The sequence below is a fragment of the Carassius gibelio genome, chromosome B19 (assembly GCF_023724105.1).
Source record: "Carassius gibelio isolate Cgi1373 ecotype wild population from Czech Republic chromosome B19, carGib1.2-hapl.c, whole genome shotgun sequence".
Classification (NCBI taxonomy): domain Eukaryota; kingdom Metazoa; phylum Chordata; class Actinopteri; order Cypriniformes; family Cyprinidae; genus Carassius; species Carassius gibelio.
The window spans coordinates 23,862,226-23,890,155 of NC_068414.1; the positions used below are offsets into that span (position 1 = coordinate 23,862,226).

Here is a 27,930-nt window from a genome sequence, read left to right on the forward strand (position 1 = left end):
TTCCCCTGGTAAATTCACATTTCAGATGCTAACTATGACGTTATTGGGGTCGTTTCAACCAGCAGACATCAAAACTACCGCAGACTTAGCAACACAGATGGTAGCGCTCGCTAACTTGCTCAAGCGCTCCTCTTTTGTGCCAATCAGAAACAGGCTTGACCAGCTGACCAATCAGAGCAGAGTAGGCTTATGGAAGAAAGGGGTTTGCAGACATTTCACTTCAGAACAAACCGTTTTGAAGTTATGGACAAATTACTATGTATAAATGTATATTCTGGGAAAGTTACTATGTTTTCTGACCTTAGATGCATTTAAATACAATATTAGGACACTTAAAAAAAAAAAAAAAATCAACTGTTTAATTAGGTTAGTTTAGGTTAGATTGTAAGGTTGGTTTAGAGTTAGGGGACAGTAAATATCTTTAGGTCAGTGTAAAAACAATGTCATTGGAAGGTCCATCATGGACAAAGAAGAAAAAAAAAACTCTCTTTTTGCACTTAATCGATTTAATTTCCAAAAAGTAGAGTGCATTCATTTACATATTCATAACTTTTAGTTCAATTGGCATTTATATATTTATATGTATTGTAACTTCCTTTTGCCTTGCCTCTAAAAAGTTTTTTCAGCTGTAATTTATTGTGTACATTTCAAAATACACCCCCCATCCCACACCCACACAAACACGCACAGAGACATTGTGGTAATTAAGGCTTTCAGATGTGTGGAATTAGCCATTTTCAACATACTGTGCTAAACGGAGTCTCCCCTGAGAGGCGGTGATTGTGAATTATAACACTTCTTTCTAAAATGCTGTTTCATCATAAACTCAAAAAAAAAAAAAAAGCCCTTAAGTGAGAGGCATATTTTTTCATGACAATCATGTCAAAACAAAAATGTGATACCATTTAAATGTGTGAGGTGCTTTTGCTCTAATGTTCTCACTGTGCTCTGTAATTTCCCCACAAAGTGACACATGGAGAGACTTTTCATTGATTGCATTTATCTAATCTCAAACTACCTAACTGAAAAGAATCTAAAGACATATAAAAGAAAATATCTTTTTCAGATCCTGCCTAAGAGACTATAAAGACATTGATGGCAAAATGTACTTCCATGTATAGGATTGTCTGAAAGGTTATTTTATTGTCTTTTATTGCTAGAACTTTCCCTCGTGACTTTAAGCCCCATGAAATTAATTTATTCCAGTTTATGCACATGCTTGAGCAGTAAGGAGCAACTCTATGCCGGCAAGTGAAAGCTTGCGGCTTACTGAAGTAACACCTGTCATTACCCTACAGAAGCATGCATCCAATTAGCTGTATTTTCAATAAATCTGTAGCTAAGGATCAGACAGGTCAAGTTCTGTAAACAGCACAATTTAATTGCAAAAAGAAGATGTGCTTCTGCTTCAGAAACGAGAAGGTCTTATTGTCTTTCAAGGTAAGACTGGTTTGAGGAAAACCCCTACTGTGGCTTTTTAAATTTGGGGCACTTTGGAACAACGCTGTATAAGGTAATTTAAAGACAGGTCAACTTCTTAGACTTTTCTTCAGTGTAGTTAGACTTTTCTTAGTGTACTTCTGTTCCAAAATATAACTCAGAGTAGGTGCTAATAGTCCCAGCCATATAATGTCTGTGCTGGCAGCTCAAGCTTTTTTATAAAAGTAGATTTTTTTTTTTTTCACATTTTTTTTTTTTTTTATAAATGTGTAAACGTGTAAACAACAACAAAAAATACACTAAACAATATACTTATTTGTTTGTTTAAACATTTATTAAAAAAAAAAAAATCTACGAATTATTATAAAATCTATGCTAATTATTTTAGACTCACTGAATGTACATATTTACACAATTACAGACTAGGAACAAAATGTTACACAAGTGCAACCAAGTATTACCCAATCTAACTCTTTAAAATCCCATTCCATTTTGTCTACATCCTGCATGCTTGTCCTCTAGAGTTAAGGCAGTTCTCTTCCTCTTTTGTCTTCCTGGGCTTATAGAGACATCCTCCAGCTGTCTACATCCTCCAGCTCACCCTAGTGAAGAATAAGCAAGCTGTTGCCTCCTGTCACTTTTGAGGATGAACCTCATTGTCTACTATTGGCTGGCAGCACAAAGTGAAGCCATGTGACAATCACTCCTGGGAAATTACATGTTCGCTGCCAAATGTTTGTGCAAATCTTTTGATGGGAGAGGTGAGACGTAGGTGGCACCAATACAACTGATAAGAAAAAGCCAAGTTTTGTCAAACTATAATCCGTCCCACTAGCAATAACAGGCTGGAACATATAATTCCACAGTTTGGCATTCATTTAAAAAGTACAACCATACACTTTTAGAAACAAAAAAGGTACAAAAGCTTTTTAAAAAAGGACCATTTTAAAAGCTACTAATATGTACTTTTAAATTACTAATATGCACTCTTTAGGGGCAAATAATGGATAAAAGTGCACCATTTGAAACAGTACTGCCCCAGTGACAGCTTTGTAACTTTTTTTGTAAAACTGCATTTAACAAACACTGCAAACCAGGCAAGAAAAACATGACGAAAATAGCATTTATAGAGATTTAAAAAATGTCAGAGATACTGCGAGAAACAGCGATACTGTGTGTGGGGTACACTTCTGAGAATTCTCCACATGTTGGAGGTCATAGAAAACTGGAAATAAAACATAGAAAAACCGCTCAGAAACCCCTCGGCTCTGTTGACTGTGCCTCTCCACTGCTATTATTACATCTCACGTAGCTGTCACAGCCATCACAAACCTCAGATGTCTCTTCAGCTCTTCCTTTCATTCTGTCTTTCCTCCTTACACTTCCTATCTCCTCTCTCACGCACCCATTTCTGCTCTACCAAAATCAAGCTCGACTTGTCTGACATGTCCAGAGACTGATAGGCATTCAAATAAACTGTCAAAAGATGAAAGGAAAAAAAGTGTGACATGCCATGAGGCAATTACTGTCGAAGCACAATATGGAACCCCTAGAAAAGGCATGTGTTTGTACATTGTGTATTTTCCTCAAAATGTGTTAATCTGCTGGCGAGACCTTTAATTTGAGATGGTTCCCACATTCAAGTGTCAATATCTTGATGTGATAACTCACTGATGGGTTTGAAGTGATCATCATACAGGCTCTATAGGAGGACCCTTGAGCAGAATCAAACCCTGCAAACTACAACTCTAGGATTAGATACATGCAGCAGTGGGGAAATAAAAAAGAAAGAAAAAAAGAAAGGAAGGAAGGAAGAAAAAAAGCCTCTGGCACAGGCTGGGCACCTGCTATTGTTCTCTGAGTTGCTAGATCGATCATTTTACAAAACCCTCATTTACATCAGTGCCTTATTAGTGCTTTGCTTTTCACTGGCTTGATGTGCTTCTGTTTTCGGGTGCCAGATTTCCTTTTGATGTGTTGTGGCATGAAATTTTATTTCCATGTCTCTCTGCCCTTGAAATCAAAAACAGTTAATTCTTCATCAAAAGGCAAAAGGCCCAAGGGATACATCTTTTTTTCTTTATAATACTATAGGCTTTCATAAGCATGTTTATAACAAGAAGGATTGTGCAGCATTCAAAATCGAATTAAGAATGCCTTTTAAACTCTAAATTTGATCTGATTTTGTATGAACGTGACAATTAGCATGCAGAATAGAGTGGGGGAACTATGACGTCACTTTTGTATGCGGATCGGGTGTTAGCATCGCACTGGTTCCCTTGACAAAAAGCCAATGGGATTTTTCCATAGGCTTCTGGATTATCACAACAAAATAAGCTTTCTGTTCATCATAGGTCATGAAACTGACATGGAACATGGTTTTTTTCCATCGTGATATTCTTCACAAAATAATATAGCTTTTATGAATTTTGAAGCCAAAGTAAAGTGGCAGAACTTAAAAGCTAAAATAGGGCTCACACAATCACATTTTAGATGGATACACAAACTATTATTTTATCCTTGCTTCTACAAGATCCTCAATCTATATGTTTTTTTAACAGCTGCTTGTGGTTGTAAACATTTAACATTAAAGAGGCTTTAAGCACTATGCATCATTAAAGTTTAACTTTCACCATTACTAAGCCGATAAATGTGATGTTTACATGGATTAATCATATGAGTTTACCGTTTTTTCATTGAACAAACGTCTTCCATCCGAAGACTTGTGTTGTATTTTGGGTCAAAGCAAAAATAGATAAATAATAATTGTTGAACAACAAAATAAAATGCGGTAAACTATTAATTTGTTATTCTACAAAAAAAAAAAAAAAAAAAATTCACCAAACCACTGGGCTTGACAGAACTCCCTGAGACATTGTATGACCTACATAAATACTAACCAGTCAAAATGTCTAATTCACATTACTCGATAGCTCTGTAAGCTAACATTAAACTTTCAGACAGTAAAAACTCAGCCATGCTCAAACAAGTATTGTCAAAAACGTCTGAATACTGAGCAGAAAGTAGGCTACTCTGTGACAAGCCAACATGAAACTTTATACACCAGTTTTTACAACTGCATTCAAGGATCTTGTCCTTAAAGAGTCATTTTGTTTTCTGACATGTTGTGACACCATAGCATGTCTCGATGATAAGTTGACATGCAGAATTCGGGTGCGTTTCATTATTGAAATGTGTCTAACAAAATGCTACCCCATTTTAAATAAGCTCTAAACTCAACCATCTGTCTCACCTTACTCAAAATAGTCATGAAAAGCAATATCTTAAAACATTACAACTTGCATTTCAAATCAGACACTACCTTCAGATTCTGTTATAGCTCATAGTTTCTGTTTATTTATTAATTTATTTAAAAGATGCAAAACAGTATTAACATATTTTCATCAGTTTTAATTTCTGTCACTGGTATCACCATACAGAGTTAATAGTCAGGCAATGATTGTTTCCTAATCTCCAACCATTTGCAATTGGTCAAGTAAACAGCAAGTCCCACCTCAAAACGTATGCCATTGGCTGTGCCACTGTTGCTATGTTGGGCTGGTCAGGATTCTCAAACAAACCAAAATCTGGACAGCACCACATTGTTTACATGGTTCAGTGAATCAACCTAAATGTGCTTATTTATAGTTATCCATTTATAGTTGTTTCTACATTGAGCTGGGACAGGAGACACCATTTTAAAACACGTTTACTAATTAAAAACGAGTAAAGTTAATTTTGCAAATACTCTCCTCATCAGACATTTGTCAAACAACCCCCCCACAAGCACACCATTGGCTGAGCCACTGTTGCTATGTCAGTCTGGTCGTAATTCTCAGACAAAGAGAGTAATGTTTTGAAGGCACCATTGTTTACACTTATCAAGTGAATTAACAAAAAATGTTACTTACAGATGTCTTTTGATATTAAACTGGAATGGGATGAAGTTTATTAACATTTCAAGTGTTTAAAAATGGCATACTTCACTTTTATGATCTACTATGGAAATGGTGCTATGAAACCCGATGCTGAGAGTAATTTCCTAAACCGGTAATGGCACAGGATAAAAAAAGATGAATGGTATGCTGAATTGGCTCGGTTCATGCATTGAATTCGGGGGACCCTCATCCTTGCTGAATGACAAAATGACAATTAAAAGTGATGAGTCAAATGAATGAATATTGAACATGGACATTTTGGGATGGCAGCCATGTATAGTATTCTCCATAAAAATGGATGAAGTGGAATTCCTCAGGAATAATAAATAAAAGAAAACAGTGAATTAATTTTTGATGTCTTTTGTCTCAGTAAAGCATTTGAGTGTTATCATCATGAACAGTCAAACCCTCGTATGAACAGATATAGCTATAAGTTAATCCGTTTTCCATCTTTTTTTTTTCTGACAAGGTTTTTATAATGGTGATGATGGTGTCTGAAAGTATGAATAGGAAAATAATAAATAAATCATGCAATCCATTTTTAATCCATTCAGGCATTGAAAAGCTTTGGTTAAAAAAAGTATGGTCTGAATGAGATAAATGTTAATATATACAATAGATGGGGCTTTGGTTATACTGTATGCTCTCATGTATCCTACTTTAGCCGTGTTTTCTGAGATTCATTTATTATCTTTATTCATCAATTGGTTTTGGAAATCTGCAATGCAATTATGTTGAAAGGGCCAATAATGAATCAGAATTCAATTAATCATTCCACCATAAGATGGAGATGATGAGAGAATTTTGTTAAATAACATAACTCAAATGACGCATGGAGTCCTTCATTTCTCAACCACCTCATACACAAGTGTTTGTTGTGAGAACAAGGGTCTATAAAACAGTCAATTTAAAACAGGGTATGTTGAATTTTGAACAAGCTACAGACTGAAAAGCGTAGGACTTTCTCCCTCTTTAAATACAGAAGACTACATTAACGGCACCTATAGGGACAGGCAATATATCTGACATCTCTCATGATGTTGCTTCAATTATGCATGAGCGTGGTGAAAAAATGTAAATGTAGTTCTATAAACAGGATCTGCAATTCTTTGTCCTCCATGCCAAACAGGAGATAAGCACCATTCAGCTCAGTAAATATTCATCACTGTGCTTGTTGTTTCTGTGGATAGGATTAGGCACAGCATATTAACTGGCCCTTGGGGTAAATGGACGATCAAGGCGGATGGGTTTGCCGACATCTCTGATCGTCTTATTTCAAATATACAAAGAGATGGGAGGTGGTTTAAATGCAACAACAACAACAAATAAAATTAAAATTAAAATCATGATATACTGTATAAATAAACTTATAAATAGATTAATTATGAATATAATTTCTTAATACTGTTTATACAGTGCTGCCCATTAATATTGGCAACCTTAGTAAATGGTGGCTGTAAAAATCAATCTCCATTGTTTATCCTTTTGATCTTTCATTTGATCTTTCAAATTACAAAATTCAAAACTTTCATTGAAGCAAAACATAGGAAAGTGATGTAAACTCACATTATGAAATAAATGTTTTTCTCTAGTTCACGTAAGCCATAGTTATTGGCACCCAATTATTGCAAAGTCCTTCCTCAAGATCTCTTCCTCCTCACTGTGCATTAGGACGATATAGACACACATCATCTTCCAGGCAGATTTGTAACATCTTTAGTTGATAGGAACTTCTTAATTATTGCGCTTATGCTGGAAATGGATTTTCAATGCTTTAGCTTCTGGGTTACAGCCACTTTATATTTTGTGAAGCTCAACAATATTGTTCTCCACATCAGAACTATATTCTTTGGTTTTACTCTTTGTGACAGATGATTAAGAGAATTTGGCCTTTGCATTCCTCATATTTATAATTCTGTGGAACAGGAAGTCATGGCTGGACAATTTCATGTTCATAATCACCCTGGTGTGCTAAACATTTAAATATGAATAGGAATATACTTCAGAGACATTTTAAGTCAATGAAAGGTTAGAATTTTGTCAATGTTTTGAATGAGTCGCCTTTGCTCATATTAACCAAGGGTGCCAATATTAGTGTGCGGCACTGTATGTAAGCAATATAATGTTGACTTATTGATCAAACCAGACTGAATTTCATTATACGTGTTTGCTAATTTATTCTTTATCACCTTAATACAGACTGTGCTTCATCAATTATACAATACCTTTCATAGTACTGCTTCATATTATAAAGCATTACACCTATGCAGGCGCATTATCATGAATAATATACACAATGAACCAAGCTAATCGTGATATCAATTTGTTTTCAAGACATATTTTATTTAAAGACTCATTTGTAGAGCAAATAAAGAAAAGAACAAAAATGCTGTACAATTACTTTTAGCCTGAAGCACACAACACATATTTGTGTATTTTAATATTGTATGCAATTTTTGAATCTCTAAAAGCAGAGTTTAAATATTTAATGATGCATTCATGAGAACTATGTTTTGGTGCAGTAAATTATGTCTGAGTTCCCATATGAAATTACAAAAAAAATAAAAAAAGATTAATAATAATAATTTAAGCAAGCACATGCTATTCCTATTTGTGTAGAATTAAGGATCACATTGCAAATCACATACACAGAAACAACAGTTAACAAACTGTACCTGTAATCAAACCAACAGTTTTCGATAGCATCCGACTTACACAAATGAACAAAAACTCCCCTCTGTGTTTAAAACCAAGCAAGTAGGAGCAAAGCCATTAATAAAACTTGTGAATAACCTTTCAAGAGCTTCACAAACTGAGTAAAGTGGGCAGGTGAAACTCTGACAGTTGAACATTTCTGGAGTAGACAGCCCAGACAAGCCAGGCATTAAAGTGTCAGAACATTGCTGTACCAAACTATCATTCAATGTATAGGAGCACAAAGGCTCCTTCAGATAGAATCTAGCATTAATAGCTTAGCTGTCTTTTAATTTTACACAGTTCAGAAGACATGGTTAAAATTGTTTGCTTGATAAAGGCCAGGGATGTTTTGTACCGTTTGGCATAATAATGATAGCTACAGGAATAGAAAAGACGACTTCTGGTAATTTGAGTCAATGATTTACTAATAAAGAAAGAGGGCAAATTCCAGTCGGAAATGAGCATCCAAAAAGCAGAGCCCTTGATGTGTGTATTTTGGAGGGAGCAGGAAATTTGTATTTCATAATGAGGATTTTTGGAAAGCATTGGACAAACAGAGCAAAAATGGTAGTTGAGTTGCTGTCTATATAGGGTCAGAAAGCTCTCATATTTTACCAATAATTTGTGTTTGGAAGATGAACGAAGGGTCTTATGTGTTTGGAATAAAATGAGGGTGAGTAAATAATGACAGAAATTTTCATTTTTGGATGAACTATCCCTTAAAGCATTTAAGTGTAACAACCTGAACTCCCAGGATAAAGCACTTTTTACTTTTTACTTTTTACTAAGGAGATGTCCGCACTGCTCTTTTAGCTGATTCATACCACAAGCTATCAAATGGTGAGCTCATTTGGCATTAAGCCTTGGAATGAGGTGACATTTCAGGGCTTTTTCCTAGACATCCACTTCCATTTAGCATCTAAGAGGTCTAGAGCTTGCATCAGCATTGTTCCAACCCTACAGTGGAGCCAGTGTCCAAGACAAGACAGTGTGACAGGTGCAAAAAAAATAAAAGCACCACCAAAATTTGTACATCCCAATACCTAAAAGGCTTAATTTTTGTGCAGAGTGAGAGAAAGAGCACACAATGTGTTCATCCAGGAGACACACTCAGTCTGTGAAGATTACCTTAGAGAAGCGATCAAAGAACTGTCAGGCTACTCTGTGTGTCTAATATTAACATTCCTAAATATATTGTCTGTCTGTCACTGAAGTCTTACTTAAAAATAGATCAAATGACAGTTGAGGCTCTTTTCCTTTTCTTTTGGAAAGGGACTGTGAATAATTCATGGCTCTGTCCAAACAAAACCACAACGATAGTCACATTAAAGACCTGACAAACAGTTTCCACTGCACAGGTTTAACAAATACTTTCTGTGGTATTAATAAAAAAAGTTTTGATTTGTTTTACAGACAAATCTATTCTATGCCTGATCCTAAAGCAACTCTTTGTTGCACGTCTTTGGTGAAATGAAATTACGAGGGCAAGAGGGTAAAGTAATACCTTAATTGGCATTAAACTGTTATCGCAACCACTAAACATGGCAGTGGGAGCAAAAACTGAGGGAGTAATTATCACTTCACTCTTTAAATTATGATGGATGTATCATAGGCTGCCTGCACTGATGTGAAGAAAAACACCAAAGGCAGTGAACGTCTGTGGCATATGGCGCAGCAGCCTGTGTAATAAGTCAATGAGGTCTTTAAGAGTTCTGTGTGATAATGCTAGTTAGTAAGACTGCTATTTTTGCGAGTAGCAAATATTATATATGCCAAATCTATCTATCTATCTATCTATCTATCTATCTATCTATCTATCTATCTATCTATCTATCTATCTATCTATCTATCTATCTATCTATCTATCTATCTATCTATCTATCTATCATGACCATTGGCATAGGTGGAGGGTAAACCAACTCCAGAGTAAGGCAACAGCCAGACATGGGTGCCATGTAGGCCAATAAAATATGTTTAATGGGACGGAATTTGTATTGAACCTGATTACAATTTAATAAATCTTTAGACATTTATAAAATGTAAATAAATATCATTATAAACACTGAAGCTGTATACACTGTGAAATTAATCTCGTACTTACATTGTAACCGCATCTAGCTTTGTTGTTTTTGATGAGAATTTGTGGAATTCAGTCAGAGAACAAGAGCACTCTCAGACTCATCTGAATGGCTCTGATTGGCCATTGCATTCCTAAGCTCAACTGAATCATGTGTGATTGGTTAAAATGCGCAACACTTTAAAAATGTCTAAAATGAAATACAGTGCAACATGAGCAGATCTTGACACTGTTCATTTTCACTTTGTTAGCAACAGACGTAATATATTTAATTTGTTTGTGCAAGGGCATTTTGTACAATTTAGTGGCATTTGTGTCCTGAGTCCCCAAGGCCAGGGGAAGGCTAAGCCTTCCTCAGCCTTACACATGCTTCACCTATGACCATTCTATAAATATATTATACAGCCCACTATGGGCGTCTACTTGTAAAAGAAACACATGTCCACAACAAACACATATTCCATATTTTCAGAAATACAAGCTTTAAAAATTTTTTTTTTTCTTGGTCATGTCTTATCCTGCCTAGGGCACAAAGTGAGCCAGGACAGCCACTGGTGCCCCCTCACAAAAACAGGTGGATTAAATAGTAAAGCTGGCAAATAGTAAGCCAAGTTGTTGTAGAATGGCATCCCAGAAGAACATAAACATTGTGGCTTAGTAAAACTTTCAAAACTTTGCTTGTCAGTAACATGTCAGCTTATGGCTCAAATAATGGTTTGAAATCGGTGGCATCTATTTTACCAAATAGTAGACAGGAGGCTGAACAGAATTTGTGTGTATAAGTAAAGTGAGTCTTACAAAATTGTCTGCTTCAATCCAGTGGAGCAATTTAAGAGCCGATTTCCAAATACTTTTCACAGAAATGCCTGTGCTGTTCTAATGAAGCCAATTGCAGCTTTGTTTGGTGCTGCTATTGGCACAGAAATGACACACTCCACAAATACATGTTGCTGAGCTATCTCAAAAACTTACATCTCTCTTTGTGTCTTTCTTAGAGGGATGCTGAGAAACCTGAAAAAGTTGGTATCAACTTCTGGGCAATGGCTGATTCTGCACTAGAGTTCAACTTCAAACCATGCAAGTTCAAATTCTCTGGGTATCAGCTGTACTTTTGAACCCTTACTGAGCTCACTGCAGTAGTCTCCTCTGATGCAGGTATTCACCTCCTCTTCTGGCATGGCTCCCATCTCTGATCACCCCATACACTCATTGCTGCACTCCATTGCTGTACTCATGTAATAAATGGCATTCGTCCATCACTTAAATGAGTTGCACATAGGAATTGAATTGAAGGGAATTACATACTGTCCTACAGACTGTGGCGAGATCTTTCAAACCACACCATAAATCAACATCATTATGGCTGCATGGTTTCAACTAACGGAATACAGATAGCATCTGCAGTGTGGTACCTTATATGAATTAGAGCATTTGTCTTTATATGAGAGTGGTTCTCAAAATTGTAAATGTTAAAATAAAAATCGTAGGGGTTAGCAATTAGCACAAAACAATTACCCATCTAAAATGAGTTAGATTGTTACTTTTAGCTAACAAAACCACACGAACCAGCTGCTCTCTAACAAATTGGACAAACTGTTTATGTTAACATTAATAACTAATTCTAAACAATTAATGATCAAATATATCAATTATTATTAATTGATATCAATTATATAAAAATATATAAACTACAACATATTTTCACTACAACAGCAGTACTGTATTTACAATATCTAGATTTATGAACGGGAAAAACTTTAATTAGCAGTATATTACACTGCTATAGACAATAGCATTAGCACATGAAAGTGTCAAGAAGCAAAAAACTGCAACAGATTAAACAGACTTCCATCACCCCATGAGTCCAGGAGCCAAATCCCTTCTACCCAGAAACAGTCTTTTATTATCTTTCAAGAGAACTTGAGAATGCTCCATAACCATGCATCACAGAATCTTATAAGGTCCTCCATAGAAGTGTTGTTACTATTCACTGAAACTATTATGATTTAAATAAATCTGGTCAACTGAGTAAAGATTACAACAACACCAAAAAAAAAAAAAAAATATTAGATGAAAATATAATATTCAAAACTAAATGAAAATGAGAAATGTTGCCTTTGCAAGCTGAAATACTAAAATTACAAAAATATATTTTTTATATATAAAAATGACAAAAGCACACAAAATGACAAAAAATATAAACTAATAAAAAAAAGTAATAATAAAATGTGCTAAAATGTAAAATGTACTTAAACGTTCTATAGTCTGTCAGATTGTCGAATCACCAGTGTTGGTGAAAAACAGGCTTGTTATTTTTTTTTTATTTTTTTTTTTTCAGACATGTCTTCATGGGCTTAAATTGTGCAGTTAGAGACGGATTCTCTTAACCAATCAAGGCAGCGCATAAGCAATCCCTGGCAAGAACATTGCATTTAAGAAGGGTGTGGGTGTCAGCTCCAATTTCGGCAGGGCTGCTCAAGTGGTGTGGAATTGATCAGGGATTTACGTCGTTAAGCAGGTGGTCCCTATGGTTGTCAAAGCCAGACAGGAAGGAGAAAGTAGAAACACGAATGCTGCAGCCCACAGTGAGTTTGAACTCTTTAATAAAAAAAAGAGACCCTGTCAAAATTAAAGTCTAGCACATCAAAAGCCAGTCATTAAGGCTCATAGCCTCAGCGTTGAATTATCAGCATTTTAATACTCCCTGAGGAATTCCTTCCGACAGAGTATAATTTTAGCTATTCCACACGTGGCCTTGCTAAGTAGGATTGGTTTAGAAGCATAAGCACTAGAGAAGAAAGGTAAAGATCATTGGAAGCCAAAAATACTTACACGCAATGATCGATTTTGTTAATTAACTGACACACATTACAGAGTGACATTATTTGTTTATTTACATTTTTTAATCTCGCTACATGGTTGACCTTTAAAGGCACCGGTTTCCAGCTGAGGTTTTGAGACTTGTTTACAGCGAAGGCATGCGATGATAAGAGGTAACTTCGTTCAGCTAATTCAAAGCTTGAAGCGAATCTGAAATTCTGTCTCTGACCTAAATGATGCCATTTTATAGCTGTGTGATTAACAGAGCTACATTCCCTCAACCGTGACAAGATGGCCATTTCACTTGGGTTTACCAGTTGGAATTCCTTGACCTCTGCAGAGGACAGAGCCCATTCACAAACCTTTATTGGCAGCCAAAATTTACTGGACCAAATAAGCCAACTCAATATGTTAATAAAACATGCAGAGAGCTCGTCTGGACGATTTCCAGATACAAAATGTTTTGCTTCTCAGTCTAAAAAAGCAGCATTGATTTTGCTGACTGCGTTAAGAGCTTTGTTTTCAAGATCTTGGCAGCTGCTCATATTCAAAAACAGAAAATCCTCAGGAAAATGCGAAAAATGACAATTCTCTGAGGGTCTCACACTGTCTATTAAGATTATATATATATTTTTTTTATGATAAACAAGTCCAGTGGCGTTGTGCAGCATGAGATTGGGTGTTGACCGTACTGTTAATATCAGAGCTAAAAGTTTTCACCCTAACTATATAAAAAAATCTCTGTAACTGTCCTTTTTTGTTCTACTACCTGTGCAGCAGTGCTGTCATGTCTATTTCACACCTTAAACCAGACTGACCAACTGTGCCAAAGACATCCAAGAATGGAGATATGCACAACCAAGCAATTTTGATAAAAAAAAAAAAAAAAAAAACTCTTGAAACCGAAGTTAGAAACAGCTGACAGAAACATTTATTTGCTTCAGTCAATTCCAAAATAACAAATTGCTGAAAAAGCAGTATATATATATATATATATATATATATATATATATATATATATATATATATATATATATGTTGGTTTATTATATATTTATTCCGAAAAATAGGAAGACATTAACATAATTCATAGTGAATATATACAAGCATTCAAATATAATCATGTTAGATAAATAATAATAATACTTAGGTTAACAAAAAAGTAAGTAAATAGATAATAAAAATAATAAATAAATAATCCAGAGTATCCATAATGCAATTACAGGTGGAAACGTAAAGTGCAAGTTGGCCACAAATATTCTTGAGAGCTTTTTATATCTCCACTTCTGCATTCCGAGATGCATACATTAGAGAATTTTAGCATAACATTGACATTTGCGGAAGCAGTATTTCTAAAGGTCCCCTGATTTAAGATTTAAAATGTATTTTCCCCCCATTAATCTAAAATTAATGGTAACTGTAAATTGCCGGTCAAAAAAATTTCAGAGTTGCTTTTATGTTAAATTCTCCCATCTACTTATAGATACCATCTAACACAAAGATTCACTTTTTGTCAAGGTAACTTACAAGTAGAACATTAAGAATGCTCTTTGATGTTTTTATGAATATTCAATGACTAAATGCACCAATAGGAGAGACAAAACCCAAAATGCATTATAAAACATGCTTAATGAGGAATAAAAATCAGATCTATGCTACAGTACTCTATGCAATTCCTTAGTTAACAAAACATCCAATAATCAAAACATATCCACACATACAAGACATTAAAGCTTAAAGTTGTTCCCTTACGAAAGTGCCAGATGATAAGTGCAGCAAACACAGTGGTCTGCTCCTCCATACCCCACTGTATTCTGGGCCAGGTTGAGGCTCCACATTTTAGTACCTCAGGCTATTTTCTATTCAAGCACAGTTGGCTTTGCAATTTGTGTCCAACCAAAGCAAGCATGATCCAGAAGCTGTCATTTCCCTCTTTCTATTAAAAACGCTGGAGCAGAAACCGACGCAGGCTGTCTATGGAGAGATTCTTATTTGAGAATGGTCATGGCTAATGCACATTATAATTGGTCTGAACATAGGACAATAAATCTTGATACCTTTGCAACAAACATAGAGTCCTGACTCATCTTTTCAGGGGAAAAACAACAGTGTGGGCAAGTAAAGTGAGCCGAATTATGATAGGGAATCAAAAACTGATTGAAAGAGTCAAATAAATGCAAAAGGACCCTTATGGTGGTTTAAATGAAAAGAATGGAAGATTGAAATAGAAAGACAGGAAATAAACATGGAAATGTAAGAGCTGACAAGAGCAAAGATGTGATGTAGTTCTAATGTTCAAGAGATCTCAAAATGAAAGGCTCGATCTGTTGCGCCATTTCTAATCAAAATAACCTAGTACTTATATCCCACTATAGCCACTCGTCCATACATATTCACCCATACATGCACGCATATACGCACAAGCATCCGCAAGGACAAAAGATCACAGAAAAACATCAAAGACTCATGCAGGGAAACACACAAACACACACACGCTTGCAGTGTATCGTTCATGCACGTCACACATAGAGATATTTCGCTGGTTGCTTACCTCTGCAGATGGGCACTGGGAAGTCCCATACAGCAGCATTGCCTGCATTGGTCACACAGGTGAGCTGAGGATGGCCGTCCAGCACGTAGCCGGTTACACAGCTGTAGCGGATCTTGTCGCCTACATTAAAGCGCGTCCCATACAGGATGCCTTTAGGTGGGACACCAGGGTTCCCACAAGAACTACTCTGCAATTCTGAAAAGGAAAATATCACTTTTAGAATATGTCATTCATATACTACTATAACAGTAAAAATAGTAATATTTTAATAGTAAAATCCCATATATATATATATATATATATATATATATATATATATATATATATATATACAGTATAAACTTACTGACCCCAAACATTTGAACAGTGCAAATTTTTATTTTATTTTATCATCGATGTATTTTGGCAATCCATTTCTCAGTGTTGGCTGAGACCAGTTATACATTCAAGAATGTAAACAAGTTTTTCCTTGCAATTCATAGTAAACAAAATTACTCTTGGCACTATTACCATGCCACACTGACAAGCCAAGGGCTACGGGAGCAAGAGCACAACATTTTATCTGAATTATATGTTGTTTAATCGCCAATTCATGCTTTATGTCCTGGTTGGATCCAAACCAAGGGCACAGCGGTAGCACTCAGAAATTAATGTGGCCCAGGGACTAGTTTGGGAAATAAAGAGAGAGGTACACTGATTGCGCTGTTACACATGGCTTGGCGTCACACATCTTGCTAGTGGGAGGCCATGAATTCACTGCTGACTTTTAGAAGGTTTAGACAGACAACTCTAAGAGTTGTCTAGAGGCTTCTAGAGGTTGTTTATAGACCTTAAACCAGACTTCTTATTGTATCTTTATTTCTGAAGACAGAAAAGGATTGAAAAAGCAAACCAGAGTGTATTGACCACAACTTAAATTATATAATAGCATTTTTTCTGGCTGATTTTATGAATGACTATTGATTAGGCCAAGAAAAGTAACAAACAGAGGATCTATCGAGCAAGATTAATGACTTCATTACATCAAACAATACAGCAAGAACATTAATCACATAAAGGAAAAAATGAAGACTTACTTAAAAAGCTCTGACGCAAATATCATGTAAAAATACAAAAGCATTAAAAAAAACATTTGGCCAAGAACTATGTTGAGATGCCATCCTTTAGTCACACAAAACACTTTCTAATTCTAACTACTAGAACAAATACTCATAATAATCTTTTACAAAAGACTGTTCCATTGTACAATGTTACCCTGCAATATGCCACTTAGCATTTTTGTTTAGTACTTTTGTAATTATTTATTAAGTAATCACAAATGCTTGGCAAAATATGGATTTCTAGCTAAAAGTCTTGCTCGTAATGATCTTTGGAGTTTCAAACATGTAAAATATAATCCATAGTGTGGCTAGGGTTTCTTAATGACCGACATAAATAACATAAAGCGCCAATACATCTTTAAATAAACACATTAGACCCCTAGTTTTCCCTAATAATGAGCAACATTATGATTTCGATGCACTGGACTCCTGTAAAAAGTCATGCAGCAGAACAAAGTCATATCCATGGCCTTAGTTATTCACTTGGCAACTCCCTTTATTTAGTATTCCTAATTACCTCTATCTCGGAGCAAGAGAAACGGGTTGAATTAAATGATGGACATCAACCGAACATGCCTCCTCTTTGTCAAAACAGTGGCCTCTGATCTCAGTATGTTATGGCTGGATAATTTAAAGACCATGATGGTGATTGTTGGAGTGTTATTTGCAAAATAAGAAGCAAAAAATATGAGAACATCTTTCTGCATGTTAATTGTTTCGGTTATAACCTGCTGACGCCCGATTAGCATTTAGGAAATTAAAGTGTCGGGAACAAGCATCCAACCGCCAACACCATGTTGGATGTGAAAAAGCGTCACATTGGAAGGATTAAATAAAAAAGGATAAATGTGATAATCTTGTGTCAGCAAAACAGGCATTCAAAGCCCTTGAGGGCTGTCAATTTTGCCATTTGGAGTGGTGATGGATCACTCGCGTTTGTCATTGAGGCCGACGGGAATATCAATGAAACGAAAATGAGAGATCCGGTACATCAGTAGAAAAGACAACAAAATCAGCCAACTGTCCATGCCATGCTTTGTCATTTTAAGTGAGTGTCTCTGTGCCGGTCATCAGGCATGAGAAGCCTGTATGCAGGGCCGGCGCAAGCTCAAATGCCACTCTAGGCAGAGCACGATCATGCCGCCCCAACCTCACACTCACAATTATGTATCCTTAAGATGCATGTAAACAAATTATTATTATTTTTTAATCTATAAAATTACACTCAAATAAAAACGTGTTTTTTTCCATACTGCAACGTGAAAAAAGTACACAATACAACAATGTACACAGCTGCATATGATTTCTGTTTTATAATAAATAGTGTACAGAATAAAACTAAAAAGATGCACACAACTTTTTAGCTCATAAGTACTGGAGGTTTCTATTTTTTTCTTGACTGATACACACAAACACACATTCACACAACTAGCCTACATTTCAGAAGCGTGCGTGTCAGGCTTTCGCAGCGACAAACGCTTTGATTGCGTCCTCGAGTTCAACTTGTACTTCGGAGATCATTTTTAATCAGTTTAAGCTTTGAGAAACTGTGTTCTCCAGAGCTCACAGTGACGATGAGAGTGAGAAGCACTCTCAATGCTACAAAAATTTTTGGAAAAATTTATTCCATCCCTTTTTCACTGATGAATTTAAGCGCATCCAGTGGTTTAGATCCAGCAGCCAGGCGTCTGCCCAAAGCAGTCAGCCCATCAACGTCCCACGAGTCTCCATGAGTCAGGCCCTTTTCCAGTCTTAAGCAACCATGAAGTTGTATTCTCCTTTTTTTTGAGAGATGCGATGTCATTTTAAAATCCAAATACGCACTCATGGTCTCGAAACAGCGAAAAGCGCTCTTGCACGGAACGGAGGCGATGAATTTCAAATATGAGCCTTGTTTCTCATTTAAAAGCGATCGTCTTTTGTACTAATGACCAGATAGCCTAATTTTATTCATTTTGACATTTTTAATATACATTAAAGTATTTTGCACACATATACTGCGGCTGGGCGGGAATTTTTATTCTAAATTTAAAGTGAATTTAAAATTATACTAATGGAGTGGGTTAAAAAAATGCTGTTTATATAAGTTCGATAATTGTAACCTAATGTAAAACAAACAAATTAATTAATAATTCTCTCTCTCTCTCTCTCTCTCTCTCTCTCTCTCTCGCTTTCGCTCTCTTGCCTTCCGTCTTTCTTGCCGCCCTGGCTGAGCTGCCGCCCTAGGCGGCTGCCTAGTTCGCCTATAGGCACGCACCGGCCCTGCCTGTATGGACTCTTTTTAAAAAGCATTCCAATGCATCCTTATTTCCTAATGTGCATGCCATAAATCATGAACAACTATTTTTTTTTTTACAGTTGGTTAATGATAATTTCAACATATACATTTTTAAAATTAAAATAAGTGTACTATTTATAAACAGATTAATACATTCAATGGAAATCGAATGATAAAAAATACAATTTTTGTTAGTGTATAATAATTTATACTACTACTTCTTATAATAAATTCAACACACGCTGTATAATATATATATATATATATATATATATATATATATATATACATATATATATATAAATTAAATCCCCAGTGGCACAAACGTATCACAGTTGCTACTTATTTTGTCCATCCATAAACAAATTTAAAAATACTTTTATATTAAAACAGTAGTGCAAGCTGTCTCCCCTGCTTCATATTTGCATAAAGCCTGAGCCATCTGACTGAATTCCAGTATGATTTAGCAAAGGTTACAAATCTTCCAGTAATCTTGCTGATAAGTCTGTTTGACACAGGCATGCCCCAGGGAGAGACTGGCCTTCTCCAGGGGTCTGAGGAGCAGTGTGAGCTACAGAGTGACAAGGGGGATAACATCTAAGCTTGTTAATGCCCTTCACTGGCCCATCACGATCCTCTCTTCAGCCCTCTTAAAGAGTTTCTGTAAAAGATTCTACTGCCCTTCAAACTGCAGCCGCCACCGTCGCATTCAGTGTCAGGTTTACTTAGAAATCGCCTGTAAGGAAGCAACACAGAGCTGTCTGGTTTTCCTGTGGAGTTCTCCGACCGCTTTGGAAAAAACCAGGTCATATATTCAAACGAATGTATCATTCAAACAATCTGTACAAATCCATATTCATAGAAAGAACAGCAAGTTCTCCCGTTCTGAATGGCTAAGAAGCACTCAAAGGGGCTATAATGAGAAAGTGCCAGGAACAGTATTCTTTCATCTTTTCTAGTGATCTAACAAAGACACTGTTGCACCGGTCTCCGTTCCTTGTCTTCTGTTTTATTAAGAAACTTCCCGAAGATGCAAAGCATAGAAAATGTTAGCAATGACATATTTTTGGGGCATCTCTAACAGCAAGTGCGTAGTCGTGTAAAATTCGAGAAAATTTCGAGAAATCCTGCCAAAATTGTACATTGCAAGGATTTATTATTTGTGGCAGCTGTATTCATGCGCACAGTCCCTCTGGCATTTATTTTTTCTTTGCAATTTTGCTTGAACTGCTTAAACACTTTGAGGATTCAACACAGAAAATCTTAGCGACTTTGAAAGCAGAAGTTCTTTAGAGAACAGATTTTTATACATTTTTCATTAACAGTAAGGGGGGTGGTGGAAACAATTCACAGAATTAAAACCCTGAAATGTAGAAGACGGTGAATCACACACTTGGCTCGAAAACAAATTGAGGCTATGCCAGTATCAGTTGGTTTGAAGATTCATTTCACTACACATATCTAAGCTAAAGACTCAACGTTAGGTTGGGGAATGGGTTTTAAACTGTAGAACTGGCTGGGTTTCTTATCAGCAGACCTCCGTTTGGGCTGGCCATTCATCACCATCCCGCTGCCTTAGACATGTAGCGCTGGGGCTGGACCTTGCAGCTTGGACTCTAGGGTGACAGGGCATTTCCTGCCCTCAATGTTCCATCTTTTGTACCAGCTAATATGTGGTCTATCGATTGCATTTGTAAAAAAAAGCGGGATGTTCTTTCAGATGGTTTTTTTTTGGAGTCGCAAAAATCTCCAGTATCTACAGTACGTGGGTGGACAGCAAAGTGCTAACAGGAAGGTGTTTAATTCTCTTTCAGCACAATGTTTCTAATTAAACGGGCCATAAGCTAGTTGATATAAAGTAGTATTGGCATTTTAAGATGATTAAATATTGGCTGCTACTACTAGTTCGCTTTCTTCTAAAGTTGTTGTTGTTCTTGTTGTGGTTCTTGTTTAGTTAAAGGGCAAGTGTCATTCCCAATAGCATCACTAAAAGGAACTGCAAAATAATAACTGTTTGAAAGAGGTTTCCTGAACACAGAAATAAGGATTCCCTGCCCCGAACACATGTCATTTGTTAAACCACAGTTGCTGTGGCTGGTTGGGATTCTCAGAACAGAACAATGTTTTGTTAGCGCTGGAGTGCTTATGGTTTTTAGGCTGTCGTTGCATATTAAGGTACAATATAAGTCGCTACTGCTTACCAACAAAAGTGAAAGGTAATGTTCCGTAAAAGTTAAAATACTGTTTAGTTTCAACAAGGCATTTGTGGTTTACAAGGAAAACACAGTTTACCTACTCTCATGTCATTGCAAACTTTTAAGATTTTCTGTCTTCTGTGGAACAAAATAGAAATATATTTTGAGGAATGCTGGGGTCCAAATGACACCATGGACTTACATTGGGTGGACAAAATAATAATGAGACATTTTGCAGTATCTTCTTTCAGTACCAAAAAAGAAACTCTTACGAGAACTTTGAAATGACAGACTTTAAGATTGAGTAAATTATGACCATTTTCATTTTTTGGTTGAAACTTTCAACATTATTTTAATATGAAACAAAAAGGCATTTTCTTTAAGAAATCATATCTACTACTTTTACAGCTTAATTGGTATGACAGGGTAAAGCCTAAAAAGTCCATAGAAAAGATGGAAACAATTGTACAGATCAAATGACACAAAATCAACTGAATAAATTTGCTTTTATAGAATTATAAGCTACTGGACACATTTTGCTGATTTTTAAAACCAATTAAAAACCAATTACTTCTACAGTATGCCTCACTGCAGTCAAAATGTTTCATGCTACTGGGGTAGCAAAACTTATACAAGCAAAATAACAAATTCTTGGAAATAAACATGATAACAAGACAACTGTTATTAGAGATCCCATTCATAATAAATCATGTAATGTAGAATGTAGATGCCATTTTCATCTACATCATATTTAAAAAAAAGAAGAAAAAAAAGCAAAGTTTTTTTTTATTTTTTTATAATTACCCAAGTGTCCTCTAAAGAACTACTCATGCATGCTAAAATTGAGACGGCAATTTTCACAAACAGCTGTCTTCTCCCATCAGCACATGGAGGTTCAATAGAGACCCTGACGATATCCCCCAGCCTTTTGTGCGACAAGGTCCAAGAAGACTCAACTTCAACATGACGATGCCATGTGAGAAAAACAAACATTTCATCCCTCTGGAGGAAGAGCCTGTCATCCGGCAGCTTAAGACGAGCAGAAAACAACTTGATGTTTTCCAGAGGCATATGACCTAAGAGGCCCCACCTCTGCCCAACACATTAGCATCCCAATTGGGTTTCAATACAGCCCAAACTGGTGCCGAAGGGGCGACTTTATTACAATGTGTTGCGACCTCGCCTCGACGCTCTCTTTTGCTTATAAATTATTCTCCTTTCAGGGCAGAGAAGCAAGGCACCGATCCACTTACAATCCCTCAAGAATAATAAGATCCTTTAACCCATTTCCATCTGCTAGCAAGCAGCAATGAGTTTGTTGGCCTCTCCGTTCAATTCAGGTATAATGGCGATATTCTCTTTTCATTACCACAATTATGACTGCATGGCTAGAAGGGATGGATTTATTTGTTTCCAGCTAGATGTGGACTCTCAGTCCTGCATAGCGTTCACACAGCTGCTTGGCTGAGATGGGCTGCGTTTCACTCTGACACTATTTTCTCAATATTTGTCCCAAGATAAAAAATTACAGCTGTAGCTCTATACTAAGCAAACAAAGGTGGGAGAGAAAACCAAATGTGAAAAAAGGTATTAGTATGTCTACCTGGCATACTTTCAATCATACTTTATTATAAAGATGGATGATACAGCAAACTGGGGGAAACAATAAATGAAAGGGTCACATAAAGCCTGACCAAAACCATAAAGGGCTTAGTAAAGTATTGGTATTTTGAAAGAAGATGGTTCATATCATCACCTTCATCCTAATGTTTTGGAAAAAAGCCAATGCACACACACGCTCAGACGCCCGGCCTGACAATTGATCATCTCTGCGGTCTTTGGGAGTCGTAACGCTTTCAAAATGACCTCATTTAGAGCAAATGTACCTCTCTGAACTATCTATCTTGCTGGCTTGATAAGTGAAGCCATAGACAATGCAGCATGTCAGAGGTTACGAATGGGAGGGCATAATGGACAGAAATGAAAGCCCATTGCGGTTGATTGTTGGTGCATGTCAAAACACATTTGTGTCTACACAAGACCTTGGTTGGATTATAGAGAACATGCGTCATATAGTACGCCACTCTCATCTATTTCTATCCATCATGGCTAAGCCAAAGCTTCACACACTTTGATCATCTGCCTTGTGAGATCACAGAAACCAAAGGTAAGATTGCTCTTGTAAATGAATCCAAACAAAAGATGAAAGGGAGGACTATAGACTATGAATATGTTCATTATTTGCCCCCAACCCCACCTCCCTTCCCTGCAGTAGGCAGTTTAGCAATAAGTTCAGTGACTGCTTTCATAAACTTTGATGGAAATCTGACCTTGCTACTTTAATGTCATCAGAGGAACCTAAAGATCAGCAACGGCTCGATTGTGTATTGATCGCGGGCCTGCTCTGGTATGGAAGGGCTGTGCTCGCAGGTGCGGGCTAAAGGAGACAGACTGCAAACTAATGGGTCCCGCCATCAGCGGCCCATCTTCAGCACAGTGCCATTTCCTTTGATTCTCATCAAAAAGGACTCCAGCTGCCTTTTTATCAGGCTTCGGCAAGAATGCCCTTGCTCACCTCCTCTTACTAATTGAGGGATGCTTTTTTTGCTCTGTGTAGGTGTAATTAACTCGGGTTATTAATTATTGTTGCTGGTCTGAGTGCGTCGGAACAGCAAACATTTTTCTATTTCCTAATTATGAGGATGGAGTATCATTTATAATTTAATGAAATCCATCCACAGATTGCATTTGACCCATGCTGAAATGGAAATTGATATGCTACTCATCTTAACGCCAAAAATGCTAATCTAGATTCACTGTTTGCATTGTGAAAACGTGGTATTTTGGTCTTTATTAGCCCTGAGCAAATGTGGGTTGATCTGACCATAATTGATCAAATTACTAAAACCTTTTAAATGTGAAAGCAATAGCCAATTGTGGTTTCAAATATGAAAATGACCATAATTCATCATTAGCATGCCAAAAGAGTCAGCTACCATGCGAAAACATAGACAGCGGGTCTTTGATATGCAAAAAATGTTAAAAAAATGTTAAATGAGTGTTAAAAACTTGACATTTGAAGTTTTTTTTTTCTATCAGACAGACTGATAAAAATTTGGTTGAAGATAGATCAGACCATATTGGACCATTTCAGATGCACATGAAACCCCATTTATCTACTTCAGTTCCTATTTGACCTCTTCAGACCAGGAAACCACAGAAACCACAAACAAAAATCTATTGGTTGTTAGGTGTTGCTAGTCTGTTGCAAGGTGCAATAAACATATCAATAAAAAAAGAGTTAATGGAAATATTGTCATTACTAAAAGTAGGTTTGGTGTTCTTGCTGTGAATGTCTAGGAGTGCGGAAAGGAATCCAGTCCAGGTAGGTTCGTAATATTTTATAGGCCAGTTCAAAGATTCATAATACATTCCAAAAGCATTGTTCCTGAAGTTCTGTGCATTTTATGAAATATTCAGTGCTTATCCCACATCCCAGCCCTGAGGTACCATCATGAGTCATGGGCTAATGGAGGGGAAATGAAGAATATCAAGTCAGATCATGGACCCCATGAATGACATTTTTCATTGCAGTGTATGAGCCCTGTAAGAAGTACTTGATATGTACACCAGCATGAATGTTAATGATGTACAACTGTGTTCAAAGGCTCTTCCATGTTAATTTTGAAAGAATGTAGGCTATAGGTAAGAAGAACTACCTGAAAAGTGATCTTTTGACAATAACGGACTCAGTCAAATGGCTGCTGACTATAAACAGCTTTAGTGAAAAAATATAAATACAAATAAAAAGACTCAAGATCTAAGGTTGTTTCATTTTAAAAAGAACCAAGAAAGATATTGTCTGAGGCAATTCAACAAAACCAGTGCTTAAGAGTATTTGAGTAATCAGCTTTTTAAGTAATAATAGATAATATATATAATAAGACATTAGCAGCTAAGCAATATTACACTAACAAAAGTTTTTTTCAATAAAATCAGGTAACAAATAGATAAACAAATCAATAGATAGGCATGGATGGACGGACAGACGGACGGATTATTACAATTACAGAATACACCACTCACATTTGCTAATTGGTAAGTTTTAAAATTAATTAACAGGTAAATAAAATTAAATCACATAATTCCTAAAAATACCTCTCACTCAATTTTTCTTGTATTCCTGTTAAGCCCTCCCAAATGTGGCTAGTTGTCAGAGAAACATCAGCTCCCCTGCTAGCTCTCTTACATTTTTCATCCCTCTGTATCTTCCCAGCTATCGCTGTCTACTACTTCCTTTCACCATCTCCTGTGTATTACAACGGCAACCTCTGTTTGTTTCTTAGTTGTTTCCTGTTTGAATTCTCAGCCATTCTCCCGAGGTTTTCTCTCCTTTCACTGATGTTCTCCACAGCTGTGCTCGATTCTCCTGCCTCCTCTCTTTCTTATGTCATTTCGAGCCTCCAATACAGGAGAACTGACTCAATTATCCTCTGTCTGCCTCTCCTGGCATGCTTGAGTTGAGTCCATCTTACAGCCCTCAGAAGGTTCATGCCAAATTGGAAATCTCTGAATGTAATTAGGTTGGCCACTAAAGCAATCCTTAAATCTCCATGTCAAATAAATTTGACATGAACTTATTCCTAGCAAAGCTTTATGGTAACGGTATAGATAACAATATGTATTAAAATAAAAATCCCGTTTGGGCAAGATGAGGGGGAAGCTTTTTCCATCCTACAAATTGTGTTTCCTTGCAATTTAAATTAGGCATATCAAATTATCAAAAGAGTTAGCCTATTTCCTATACAAAGCATATTGAAGAAGAATATATGTATATATATATATATATATATATATATATATATATATATATATATATATATATATATGTATATATATATATATATATATGTATATATATATATATATATATATATATATATATATATATATATATATATATATATATATATATATATATATATATATTTACACACAATATTAGGTAAGGTAATTAAAGTATTAGTTAGGTATAAGGTAATCTCAAAAAACAGCATCTGATGATTACCAGAAATAATAATAATAAAAATGTACTTGTCATATTCTGTATTTAAAAAAAATAATAAAAATAAATCAAGATTACATTGAGATCCTTAAAATGGCAAGTGCATTTAAAGCAAAATTGTAAAGCTTAAATTAAATTACATAAAAGTTACATTAAATACTTTTACATTGTTACAAAATTGTGAAAATGTTTTTTAAACACCAAATCAAGAAATTAGCAATCTGAATAATTTCTGAAGGACCACATCATACTGAAGACTGGAGTAATTGCTGCTGAAAGTTCAGTTTTGCCATCATAAATTACATTTAAATATATTTACATTTTCTTAAACTGTAATATTATTTTATTACATTCTAATAAAATAAATGCGGCATTGGTGAACATAAGATAGGAGACTTCTTTCAAAAACGAATTATACAGACCCCAAACTTTTGAACAGTAGAGTATATCATACTTTACTGTCAAAATATGACTTACAAAATCTAGACTGATGTAGCAATAGGAAACCTAGTAGAAAAGGAGATCAGAACCATGGACAGCACCCAAACACTCTTAGTACAAGAAAACATTGTATCTTCAGAATGGCAGATGAAATGATTCCCATTCGCAACCCAACAGCTCTGGGGGGTTAAAGGCAAAGGACTGCAAAGATTAATGGCAGTGTCTACGAAGAAATAAAATGGGGCCTGGCCAAAAATATATACATTTACAAAGAAAGAGAAAAGGAATAGGAGAAAAAGGTACTTTATCATTGCCTCTTAGCCTGCGTCCCAGGTGAAGAAGCGTACTGTTGTGTCAAAGCCTGAAAGATTGTAATCAAACAATTTCTCCAAAGGAACCCCCTTGAGAAGGTTCAAATACCTATTTATTGCCAGGGCCATTGGTTTTGTTATCCCTTTTATTTTTTGGCAGCATGGCCTTGTCTTTGATGGTTTATGGCAAATCCCAGTCGCTTTAATCAGAATAACTGAGAGCCCTCCAATGTCATCTGTTCCTGCTATCTTAAGAACCTTTTATGTGTTAAAGAGGTTACAGATTCCCTGTGATTATGTCACGGGGTCCAGGGACCTATATGATGTCAGAGTAAAATGGCAACCAGCATGAAACTATGTACAAGAGAACAACATAAGGACAGGCCATGCTGTGGTGCTCAGATAGCAAGAGAGAATGGAAAGTATCCCAACAGCCCCTGCCTGAAACACAGAGATAGTACTTGTTCTCCTGAGGAGGACACGGACTAAAAGCATGACTGACTCTCTCATTTTGTTGCATGTATAATACATTCTTCATGTCATAAAACAAGAAGATATATTAAGGAGAAGGAGTGAGGTAAAAAAATACAATGTATTTTTGGCTATTGCTACAAATGTACAAAGTGCTACTTATGACTGGTTTTGTGGTCCAAGGTCACATTTATTACTCATTATTATTAATCCATTATAATATATATATATATATATATATATATATATATATATATATATATATATATATATATATATATATATATATATATATATATATATATATATATAACTTACACTTGCTAAACTATTGCAAAGCTATGTTCACTCTGTTTCTACTTACATTATTTGTATGTAATTGTGTGTGTACATAACTCTTTTAAATGTCTACTACAAATATACACTTTTTTTTTTTTTTTTTTTTTTTTAGAACTTAACTTCAGTCAGTCACGTTCAGTATTATGTCAGCAGTGACTGCTGAATTGGGATCTGGCTGCGACCTCCCATGGATGCTTCAGCACTTAA

At 35.9% G+C, this 27,930-nt stretch overlaps 1 protein-coding gene across 2 annotated transcripts in view; it reads right to left on the minus strand.

Annotated features, from left to right (window-relative positions):
* The window catches only part of csmd3b (CUB and Sushi multiple domains 3b), a 403,590-nt gene that overhangs the window by 237,248 nt on the left and 138,412 nt on the right, over nt 1-27,930 (minus strand). For both annotated transcript variants that reach the window (XM_052583645.1, XM_052583646.1), the window contains exon 4: nt 15,524-15,718. In XM_052583645.1, the coding sequence (XP_052439605.1) occupies nt 15,524-15,718 (195 nt within the window). The remainder of the gene's footprint in view (nt 1-15,523; nt 15,719-27,930) is intronic.